Source organism: Quercus robur, chromosome 2, assembly GCF_932294415.1.
Source record: "Quercus robur chromosome 2, dhQueRobu3.1, whole genome shotgun sequence".
Taxonomy (NCBI): Eukaryota; Viridiplantae; Streptophyta; class Magnoliopsida; order Fagales; family Fagaceae; genus Quercus; species Quercus robur.
The window spans coordinates 27201896-27214603 of NC_065535.1; the positions used below are offsets into that span (position 1 = coordinate 27201896).

Sequence of the window (12708 nt, forward strand, 5' to 3'; positions counted from 1 at the left end):
CTTCAATTTGATAGCAAAGCCTTTAGGAAGTACTGTTCTGATCTGGGGATAAAGAATAAATATTCTACTCCAGCCTATCCACAAGGAAATGGGCAAGCTGAAGTTGTCAACAAGGTTATAGTGACTGGATTTAAAAAGAGGTTGGACGATGCAAAGGGAAAATGGGTGGAGGAATTACCACATGTCCTTTGGACGTATCGAACAACACCTCGACGGTCAACAAGAGAGACCCCTTTCTCAATGACATATAGGGCTGAAGCTGTAATCCCTCTGGAAACTGGTTTCCCGACGCTAAGAACAAATGCATTTACCTCGGACGACAATGATGGGTTGCTGGAAAAAAATCTAGACTTGATTGAAGAGCGAAGAGAGAATGCAATGGTCCAACTAGCCTACTACTAGCATAAGCTCAAGCAAGGTTATGATACCAATGTAAAGCTAAGACCGTTGGCCTCAAGAGATCTGATATGGAGAAAAGTTTTGGGGACTACCAAGAATCCAGCCTGGGGAAAATTAGGGCCTAACTGGGAAGGGCTGTATTGAATCACTTCGGTAGCAGGAATAGATGCGTACTATTTGGAGGATCTAGATAAAAAAACTGTACTCCATCCTTGGAATGTAAACAACCTAAAGAGGTATTATTATTCATAAAAATAGCCCTGTTTAGTTCTTCTTTAATTTGTCCTAATCATGTATCATGTGTTTCCCTATCTATTGAAGTATTAAACAGAAACTAAGTCATGTCAGGTTCCTCGGACCACAGACTTAGTGGAAATTAATACCCTTTGACATCTATTGAAGTATTAAATAGAAACTACATCATGTTAGGCTCCTCGGACCAAAGACTTAGTGGAAATTAATACCCTTTGACATCTATTGAAGTATTAAACAAAAACTAAATCATGTCAAGTTCCTCGGACCACAGACTTAGTGGAAATTAATACCCTTTGACATCTATTGAAGTATTAAACAGAAACTAAGTTATATTAGGTTCCTCAGACCACAGACTTAGTGGAAATTAATACCCCTTGACATTTATTGAAGTATTAAACAGAAACTAAGTCATGTTAGGCTCCTCGGACCACTGACTTAGTGGAAATTAATACACTATGGTACCTATTAAAGTGTTAGTCAAACATTAACTCAAGCATTTAAAAGAAATAAACTCTTGATTCTCTCTCTCGGATCACAAGGTTTGTTATCACCCAGTAAAGATGTAAACTGAAGTATACCCATGAGCATCACTTAAAGCATTTTAGGGTGCCCTGGACTTGGTTGTTATTTGGTCAAACATTAGAACATTTTCTTAAAGTTAAAATAAAATAAAATAAAATAAAAATTGTTAGATTCAAAGTTTGTCTTAATAGTACTATGGATCCAATAGTTTTGATCCACTCCGATTACCAATTAAAAATATGTGTAAACTTTGTTTTTTTCTTATGTAAGCAACCTTGTACTTTCATGGCATATGATTATGTTCAAACAAAGAACAGTCAAAATGAAAATTCCATAAATGAAGAAAATAACTCATACAAATTTGAGAAAGTAAAAATGCATATTTCATTAAAACATGTTTTGGAAAAAACAAATTCCATTACAGAAATCATAATTGCATTACAAAATGAAGGTTCACTGTTTCAATTTTATCTGAAGCTTGTCCTTGGAAATCTTGTTAGCTGGTTTATTCGCTTCAGTAGGAATTGTTTTTTCCTTCTCTTTGGGGGCTCCCTCAACAGGCATGGTAATTGAAGCTAAGGCTTGTTCAAAACCTTGGGAAGCTGCCCCATCTTGTGGAACCTCTGTGGCCTTGTCCGAGGATGTTTCCTTTAAAACTCTAGGTTCCTTTGACTGCTCCTGCTGATTGGAAGGAAGAGGATTCCTGAGGCTGTGCTTCCTCGACCGGGTCAGCAACTGTAGAGGCCACCTCACCCTGAGTGGAAGGAAGGTCCGAGGCTCATATGGCTGGTGGGAAGTAGATGTTTTCTAGCCTTCTCATCTCTGAAGAGGCCTCAACCCTAGCTTAGTTGAGAGCTTCCTCCCAAGTTTGAGCATAGTAGGTTCGACATATGGCAGGGACCTCTACGCGGAGGGTATCCTCGGTCTCGACTATGCTGACGTCGTAACCATGTTGTTCAGCCTCGTCCCTAGCCTTCTCAGCCTCTATTTTTGCCTTCTCGGCCTCAGCTTTCAACTTCTCAGCCTGATCTTTGAGCTTCAGGGCTTCTTCTAGTTTCTTCCTAAGGGCTGCTATTTGCTCCTTGGAAGCAGCTAGCTGATCATTGGCCTCACGCAAGTGCTGCCTCTGATCTTCAGCCTGCCTCTGAGCGCTCTCTAGAGCCGAGTCAGCACTCCTCCTGGCCCTTTCCTCCTCAATCAACTTATTCCTTAAATCTTTATTGCTTTGATCAGCAATGTTGAACGACTACACAGCTGCTACGCGCCTTTTCTTCTTGTCGTCCAACTGCTGATAGCAAGAGTTGGTTATCTCATCAACCCTGAAAGTGGCTTGGACAGCTTAAAAGAAAAAGGGTTAATAATATAACATATAACAAATAACAAATAACAAATAACAAAAAAAAGAAAAAAAAAGAAAAAAAAAAGAAAGAGGATAGCATCATACCATGCCCAAATATCTTTTGAGGTTGAGGAAAACCTCATTTCTCCTGATATTCCGCAACTCGGCCATATCAGTCGAGAGTAACAGAGCCCCCTTCAAAGTTGAGGCAACATGGCATCCAATACCTCCATTGAAATCCTTGAGTGATGCATCATCCCTCAAGGGTTCACCATTGAGCATGGGTGTTGGAGGCCAAGCCTGAGGCTCTAGAGGCTGATTATCTTCCCTCTCCACACCTCTTTGCGATGTCTGGCTAGTCTTTTGCTGCTTTGCAGCTCTATAGATCTCGTCTTCATGAGAAGGACGAGACCTCCCAGCATCCACTACATCTTTTCCCTTTTGCTCTCTCTTCCTTTTCAAATCAGTAGGATCAGGTCTGGATGGCAGAGACGACCGAGGAGGAGGAAGAGGAGATTTGGGAGGAGGAGGAGGAAGTTTTGGCTGTGTGGATTTCCCCGGTGCACCTTTTTCGGGCTGAGATTATATTAATTCCATTAAAATCCTTTGGGATTTCCTCTGGATACCCATTTCGTCTAAAGTGATGACTTCTGCTTGATTCTGGAAGTCAATGTCAGCCGATATACCCTCGGGAGATGGAGTTTAGTTGAACACTTCAAATTCCTCTGAGGAGTCTGACAAATCTACAATCCCCTCTGAACTTTTTTCTTCTTCTTCTTTTTCTTTTTCTTCTTCTTCTTCTTCTTCTTCTTCCTCTTCTTCAAGAATGAGATGGGATGAGGATGCTCCTACTGAAGGGGTGGCTACGAAGAGTGGTCGAGTAAGGTGTGTGCCTTCAGGAATTGGAATACCCTCTGGAAGGATGAATCCTTCGTAGGCAACACTAATACAGTGGAGTCGAGGATCATTGGCTTTTATCATGCACTTGGGGGCTTGAAATGCAAGAGAAATGGGTGTGTACCCAAGAATTAGGTGTGCCGCTCGCAATTGACCGCTGGCTTCATTTACGTACACCTCAGACCGTAAAATTCTATCTAAGCTCTCTCTGTTGACTAAGCTGAGCTGGGGTTTGGTAGAATGCTTATTTGCAAAATCATTAAAATGGAAGAAATTTTTTTTAGAAGCAGAGATAGTGGGGAATAAAAGAGAAATACAAGCCAAGACACATAAATTTACGGCTATACCCCCACCTGGTTTTCCCTCCTTAGTCGGACAGGGTAGGCCATCATGCCATTCCCTAGAAAAGATTAAAAATTCTTCCTTTAAGCCTTTGTTTGATGTAGGGAGGCACTGGATCAACCTTACTTCGGGATACCTTGACTTAAGGTAATATCCCTGTCCCGTCAAATGGTGTAGGTTGTATACCCAGTTCACATCATGATGGGTCAAATTTAAGTTCATTTTCTCATTTAGAACTTCTATACTCCCCAATACCCTAAACATATTTGGGGCGCACTGTGTGGGAGATAGTCTAAAGAACCTAAGATCGTTCCTAGTGATGGTGCTCATGGGAATGGTCATCCCTCCCTCTATGAAGGCGATCATGGGGATGACCACCTCTCCTGTTTTCCTAGCATCTACCCATTCTCCCTAGGTAGTGTATCTCACGTACACTGTTGGTGGGATCCTGTACTTAGCTCTAAACGTTTCCATACCCTTCTCGGACTCAACTAAACGCTTAAACTTACCCATTTTCTAAGAAATTTTGAAGAAAAATTAACAAGTTTGAAATGAAAACTAAGAGGGTTCAAGGAAACTTACAGGTTTGAAAAGAAGGTCCTCGGACAAATTTTTAGTATTTGTAGACGCACAGGGAAGTGAGAAAGAGTGACAAGTTCAATGTATGAGCTCTAGGACTGTGTGAATGTTGAAAGTAGGAAAATGAATTGATTTGAAAAGCTATTTATAGTGGCACAGAAGTTACAAGCGGGAAAATTCCCGCCCATAAACCTAGGAAAATCCTCCACCGTTGGATTTACATCCTGCCGTTGAACGTGGGGGACAAGGGAGCCGCCAAAATTTAATGATGGCACGCTCTGGATGTCGAAGCGTCAGGAATAAGCCTTGAGCAGGTAAAAAGGCATTTGGGAGTTTGGGTAAACAGGGCATAACCATAAATGGGATGGGTTGAGGATATCAAAATCCTCCTTTCCTCTCAAGGAGTCGAAAAGCAAGATTTTGAGGGGCTATTGTAGGGGCCAATTATCTAGAAGGTACTATTAAAACTGTATGAATTGGGCCTATGGTCCAATCCAAGGATATTAACCAATCCGAGGATGGTCAAATAAGGTTATAATGGGAATGGTATAAGAAGAAGAAATAAATATTGTATGTGATAGTCCAAAATACGTCCGAGGAGAAAAGTCATTTCAGAAACGTAGATCCGAGGTCAGTAAGAATGTCTTATCATCCTGGACATTCTTCAAAGTCGCATTACAACTAGGAGTCGGACATTGGATAAGGGATGAGCAAAGGGAGGCAACAAATATCTTCAAAAGCTGCTACATTCACATTAAATGCCTCCCAACTAACTCTCTGGCCGCATTAATGTGGAAGTGATACCTGAACAATGGTCAAGCAACCTTACAGCTACTAGTTGATGGTTCTGGGAGATGTTGGACGGGACAAGAAGGAGTTCCTAGAATCTAACCTACACGTGTATAGTAGAGATGATACCAAGATTGTAGTATATAGCATAGGAAGGTGGCCTAAAGGAAAGAGATCAGAAAAACCAAGAAATCTTTATAATAACACTTTGAACTCTTGTAACTTTGTTCATCAACAAGACATTATAACATAGCTCCTCAGGCCGTGCCGAGGATAGATTTTCTTATCTTATTTGTGTTTAATGCTCTTAAATCAGCAACTATTATTGTCTTTCTTCTGGAATAGAACTAGTTCTTTCACCCACGCTCTACAAATTCATTGCTTGGGCTTGTTGGGCTAAAACTCAATCCTATACTGGGTCCAATCCAAATTCAACCCTTACAAATATTATACAAACTAATAAGGAGTTTAATTTAAGCTATCAATATTCTTAAAGTAATAAAAGATTTAAGATAATTAACTTCACTCTTCTTTACAATTATATTACAAATAAAATTTGATTACAATAAATATTATATAGTTTATTTGAAATAAAATTTTACCTGGTGTATGTTGCACTTATATACATAGCAAAAAAATCATCCCATAGTTGTTGTTGTTGTTGTTAGTGTGTGTGGGGGGAGGGGGGGGGGGTGGGTGAGGTAAGAAAAAGGGCAAGAGAAGGGGACTAGACTGGCCAGGACTTGTATTTGAAGGGATGGGGGCAAAACATAAACAAATATTTTTTCATGAAAAATCCAAGGTAACATACAATATTAAAGAAATATCAATAAAAGAGAAAATACAAAATAACCATTTTTAATACATTTTAACTTCTTCTTTTTTTATATATAAATACATTATTATTTTAACCTTTGGCATCAGTTTCTTAATAGAAATCAACATTTTTTTAAAATCCCAAAAATCACATATAATTTATTTTGTACTAAAATTTGCATATCTCTCTCCCTTTCAATATAAAGGAGTCCATTAGAAAATTGCATTTTAATTGTGTAATTATGTTGATCATACTTGAATAATAACATTGATCCCATTACAATGTAAATAGTTTCTTAACTAATCAACCAGCTAGCTAAGTTAAAAATTAAAAATGAATAACCCTAGTGAGGATTTTAACTTGCCAAACACAAAGTTCCGGAATTATCTTGAAACCACTTCCAAAAAAAAAAAAAAAAAATCTTGAAACCACTAATTATTATTTATTACTTTATGAAAGCTAATAATTACTACTACAATACTCTTTTTTTTCTTTTCTTTTTTTAAGAAACTACTACAGTACTACTTTGCTTGCTTCTTTTGAACATAATACCACAAAATAAATAAAATAAAATAACCCCACACACTATAACACACCACACATTCAGTAATTCACTACATGTACTAAAGAGTCCTTTTAGGGTCTATTTGATTGGAGGAGTGTAAAAGTGGAAGGATATAAAATATTTTAATTTTCTCTCATGATGTTTGGTTTAAGGTGAAAAAGTGGAGAGATAGAAAATTAATTTGTATAAATTTACTTTTATGCCCCCTACTAGATTAAAAAGAAGAAGAACAAATTATAATAAATAAATAAAAAGAAAAGAAAAGAAAGAAGGGATAAACCATAAAAAAAAAAAAAAAAAAAAAGAATGGATATGACCCAAAAAAAAAAAAAAAAGAACAACTAAATGAAAAGTATAGAAAAAAAAAAAACCAAAGAAGGAAATTAAAAAAAAAAAAAAGTAGCAGTTGAACAGAAAATGACAAAACGGAAAAAGAAAACCAAAGGGGAAAAAAGCACCAAAGAAGAAACTAAGCAAAACCTAGTTTGCTTATCAAAGAAAAAAAAAAAAAAAAAAGCAAAATTGAAAACCTAGGTAATGTTAGAGCAACAACACATGGGTGCTTTAGTCCAGATTTGTTCTCTCCAGTTTTGTCCTCAATTTTTTTAGGGAGAAAACACTCAAGTGGCCAGGCCCCACTAGTTTTTTTTCCTCCCATCCTTTCAACCAAACACCCACAAAAAATGTTTCCTCTCCCATTTTCTCTTCTTTTTTTTTCATCCTCTATAAAATCGACTCAACCAAACATAACCTTAGTCTTTAATGCCCCACCACTCATCATTCACGTAGGAAATGCTATCATATTTCCAATAGAGAAGGGAAAAAAGTCTAGGAAAAAAAAAAAAAAACAACAACAACAACAAAGAGACCAGAGAGGAGAGACACAGGATAACAAGTTGCAACATATTATTGAAATGGCTTCCCACTTTGCCTATCTCTAACCAATTCCTGATGTTTTTGCTTTAGGGGTTGCCCCTAAAACAAAAGAATGCATGGCTCCATCCTTGCCTGCTGGATTCACCTACAAACAAGGTAACTAGTGAGCCATAACTGTTATCTCAACCCTACAAAGGCACTAGTAAGCATTGAGTCAATGGCGTGAGATTTTTATTTCCACTAGCATATGAGCTTTGATGAATTTGGGGTTTTGGGATGGTGGTTTGTGGTTTTGGGTATTAATGGAGAATATGATACTTCATGTCAAGAAAACTTGTAATAAAAAGACTAAAAGATAGGATATTGGTAAGTAAATTTATTTATTTATTTAGGGACAATTTTAGGAAATATTCGTTTATTTTTATTTATTTTTATTTAAAGTATCCACAAGTTTTAAAAAATGTTAGAAGTTTCAATTTTTAACAAAATCCTAACATTTGGCCTTATATATTTTTGTATGGAAGTAATTATAAAATAAACAAATAATTTATATATGATTCATGCATATCTCATAATCTTTTTTTATGCATTGATTGGTGAGATTGCACCCACTCACAACATTGTGACTCTATATCTTAAAATATTAATAAGAAATATCTCCATTAAGATATTGATGAAAAATGTTAAAAGATATATATATATATATATATATTGTGGGGTACAAAAATTTAAATTAGGTATTTGTGCCACATGTCATACCCATGGCCGAGAAGGCCATTATCGCGTCGAGGAGGTCACATGCTCGAACAATAAGGCTACGTCAATAGCACGTTACCAGAGGAGGTCATACTGTAGAGAAAGAGCTTCGGGAAGGAGGTTAACCTTGACATGATTGAAGGGATGGTGGCTACCACCACATTTAATGCATCCCACCAAACCTCCTGGCTGCATTTATGTGGAGAAGATTTCTAAACAGTGCTGCCTTGGCTACCCCAACTCACTAGGAGTTTGGGAAGGTGTTTGATGGGACAAGCATTCAAGTAGTGGCCTGGATGATCAACAAATGAAGGGCCAGGATCATCTAAGGGGAGCTATATAATGTAAGAGATCCTCCAGGGAGAGGAGATGGGAAAATCTGTAGAGAACACACTGTAGCAACAAGAATTGCAATTGTATCCAAGTCCAAAAGAACTAAATTCAAGAATCACTCTCCTCGAACTTTGCCGAGGAAGGATTTCCTTATTTTAAACTTGTCTTTCTTTGCTTTCTTGTGTCTTTGATTCATTATACTTATGGTTTGATCCATCAAAGCTTAGCTTTTAAGCCCACTCTCTACAAATTCATTGTATTGGGCTCTTTGGGCTTGAGTCTATTCATCTTTTGGGCTAAGGAACGAAAACCAGTCCTTACAATTGGCACCGTTTGTGGGAAAGCTTGAGCTTTAGTGAGTTCAACGTCTAACCATGGTAGGATCAAGGCAAGACCGGGAGGAGTCTATTAGTTCCCAACGCCAGGACCAGTTTCTCAACTTTAAGCGAAAGAGGAACCGTGAGGTTAGTGTGCACACCACGCATACTAGTAGGAGCCAGTCTCGAGGTGGGAGTTACATCTCCCATTAGGAAAATACCAAAAGCATGCAGTTGGAGATTGACTGTCTTCGCAGGAGGCTACGCCACGAGCGACGGAGATGGACTCCTTTAGATTCTGACCCCTCTTCCGATGATGATGAAGGTGGTAGCTATAGGCCCAAGACTCCCCCCAGTGAGTCTTTTTCGTACGATGAGGATCGTTATTATAGATGGAGGAGTAAGTGTCCATCTTGCGAAGGTCTGGGCAATGACGCTATGAGAAGGGCTCTTAACTAAATCTTTAAATCACCGTTTACATGTAGAATTGAAGGGGGAAAGCTTCCTCAGCAGTTTACTCAGTCAACATTCACCGTGTATAATGGCAGAACGGACCCTGTGGAGCACATCAGCCACTTCAACCAGAGAATGGCCATTTGCTCCCGGAACGAAACCTTAATGTGCAAAATGTTCCTATCCAGTTTGGGGCTCGTGGTGATGAGGTGGTTCGACGGTCTGAAAGAAGGCTCTATTACCTCCTTCAAGGAGCTTACTGGGGCCTTTGGAGCTCGTTTTGTGACTTGCAGTAGGGTTCCTCGGCCTTTGGATTCCTTGCTGTCCATGACCATGCAAAAGGGGGAAACCCTAAAAATGTATTCGGACAGATACTGGGAGATGTTCAATAAGATAGATGGGAACTTTAATGATGTAGCCATAAGGACCTTTAAGGTTGGCCTGCCCACCGAGCATGATTTGAGAAAGTCTTTGACCAGGAAATCGGTTAGAAGTGTGTGTCAGCTCATAGACCGTATTGATAAGTATAAGCGGGTCGAGGAGGACCAGCAATAGGGAAAGGGGAAAGCTAAAGAAGTCCCTCAGGATAAAAGGGATAAGTACAATAATAACCGACCTCGGAGAGATTTCACGTGGCATTCTGGGTCTACTACTACTCAGGTAGTCAGTACCATATTCCGAGAGCCAGTACATCGGATCTTGGAGAAAATTAAGAATGAGCCATACTTTCAATGGCCAAACAAGATGGGAGGAGACCCTACAAAGTGCAACCAAAGTCTTCACTGTCAATACCACCAGGAGCAGGGACACACCACTAAAGATTGCAGGACTTTGCGAAGCCACTTGGAGCAATTAGTCACGGCGGGAAAATTGAAGCAATTCCTGTATCAACCTAAAGGACAGGGTGATCAAGCAAGGTTAGGGGCTCTGAGAGATGCTTTCACAAGAACACCTTTAGGTACAATCAGTGTCATTCTTACAGTTCTAGGAAGTACTGGTTTTCAGTCATCCAAGGTGATGTTCGAAGCTCGGCCATCCGTGGATGACTCGTACCCTGATCCAAAGAGGAGTAGAATGGGAGTCCGACCGACTTTGAGCTTTTTAGATGACGACAAAATCGGAACCTTACAGCTACATAATGATGCCCTAGTGGTCACCATCAGGATAGGTGGGTACGATGTGAAGAGGGTGTTGGTGGATCAAGGTAGCAACACAGAGATCATGTACCCTAATCTGTATAAAGGATTGAAGCTGAGATCCGAGGACTTGACCTACTTTGATTCCCTTCTAATAGGGTTTGATAGGAAGGTTGTCTTTCCAAAAGGTCAAATCCAACTACTCATTCAGACAGGGACAAAGGTCGTGGAGGTGAACTTCATTGTGGTAGATACCTATTCCCCCTACACGGCTATTGTGGCAAGGCCTTGGGTTCACGCCATGAGGGCCGTGCCTTCCACCCTACACCTGAAAGTGAAGTATCCGTCTGGGAATTGGGTTAAGGAGCTAGTGGGGAGCCAATTTATGGCCAAACAATGCATGGTGGCCGCAATTAGACATCAAACGGGGGGCAGGTCCTCAGCTTCTATAGGGAGGGACTTATAGCAATCAAAGGCACCAGTGCTGTCCATGGAGGTGGAGGAAGAAGGGGTGAAATGCGAGTAATTGGAAAGAGTTGTCATTGGTGATGATGGGGAGAAATTCTTCCAGGTTGGAGTTCAGCTGCCTCCTCGGGAGAAGGAAAAACTGATAGACTTCCTTAGAAAAAATATCGATGTATTTGCATAGAGCACCTACGAGGCCCTTAGGGTGGATCTGGACTTCATTTGTCACCATATAAATGTCAATCTATCTGTTGTCCCCAAAAGGCAACCACATCGGTGCTCATCTAAGGAACATTCTGATGCTGTCAAGGATGAAGTACTCAAACTTAAGCGGGCTGGTGCCATAAAGGAGGTGTTCTACCCCGAGTGGCTAGCCAACATGGGGGTGGTAAAGAAGAAAAATGGGAAATGGCGGGTGTATGTAGACTTCAAGGATTTAAATATAGCTTGCCTAAAGGATCCTTTTCCCTTGCCTCAGATAGATTAGTTGGTGGATGCAATCGCGGGCCACCCTTGGGTGAGCTTCTTAGACGCTTTCCAGGGATATCACCAGATACCCTTGGCACTAGATGATTAGGAAAAGACTTCTTTCGTTACGCCCACGAGGAATTATCATTATAAAGTAATGCCCTTTGGGCTGAAGAATGCAGGGTCTACTTATCAAAGAATGACGATTAGGATGTTCGAGCCTTAACTAGGTAAAAATATTAAGGTCTACATAGATGATATGGTAGTAAAGAGTAAGGTGGAGTCCGAGCACTTAAACGACCTCGGAAATATTTTTGGAATACTGAGGAAACATAAACTGCGACTTAATGCTACTAAGTGTTCTTTCGATGTCGGCTTTGGAAAATTCCTGGGCTATATGGTCACCCATCGCGGAATTGAGGTTGACCCCGATCAGGTTAGAGAAATCAACAATTTGCAGCCTCCTTGGAACCCTAAAGAAGTCTAGAGGTTAACAGGAATGACTGCCACATTGAATCGATTCATCTCTCGATCAGCGGACAAGTGTCAGCCTTTCTTCCAGTTGTTGCATAAGTGGAAGGGATTTGAATAGACTGAAGAATGCTCCTCGGCCTTCCAACAGTTGAAGGAATATCTTTCTCGGCCATATGTTATGTCTAAGCTTGAGAAAGAGGAGGTCCTATTTACTTACATCGCCATAGCCCCACATGCAGTGAGTCTGGTACTGATCTTGGTCGATGATGGAGTACAAAGGCTGGTTTATTATGTGTGCAAATCGCTACATGAGGTAGGGATTCGCTACTTACCCTTAGAGAAGGCTATTTTGGCAGTGGTGCACGCTACACAGAAGCTCCTGTATTACTTCCAAGCTCACACCGTTGTGGTCCTCACCCAGCTTCCCCTTCAATCACTACTTCGGAGGGCTAACTACACGAGACGGATTGCAAAATGGGGAATAATCATAGGAGCTTTTGATATCAAATATATGCCCCGCAGTTTTGTTATAGGCCCTCGCAGACTTGGTGGTCGAGTTTGTTGAGTCCCTGATAGGTGAGAACAAAAAAAAGAGCAAGTCATTGATTGAAAGTCAGTTGGTGTGATTTCCTCACAGAGGCCTTATCTTGGAAGATGTATGTTGATGGGGCGGCAAATTAAAGGAGGTCTAGAGTGGGGATAGTTGTGACATCTCCCAAAGGGATCATTATCGAGAATTCCTTAAGTCTAGGCTTCTCAGCCACAAATAATGAGGCTGAGTACAAGGCTTTGCTGGAGGGAATGACCATGGTTCAGAGAATGGGAGCAAGGATAGTGGAAATATTCTCCGATTCGAAATTGGTTGTAGGCGAAGTAAAGGGAGAATTGGAGGCCAGGGACACGAGAATGCAGGACTATTTGAGTTA

The 12708-nt window shown here is 40.2% G+C and overlaps 1 protein-coding gene across 1 annotated transcript; it reads left to right on the forward strand.

Moving 5' to 3' along the window:
- The first annotated feature begins 9983 nt into the window (after nt 1–9983).
- Nucleotides 9984–10841, forward strand: LOC126696947 (uncharacterized). Its single transcript, XM_050393718.1, has one exon. The coding sequence runs from the start codon at nt 9984–9986 to the stop codon at nt 10839–10841; it is 858 nt and encodes a 285-aa protein (XP_050249675.1).
- The last annotated feature ends 1867 nt before the right edge of the window (nt 10842–12708 follow it).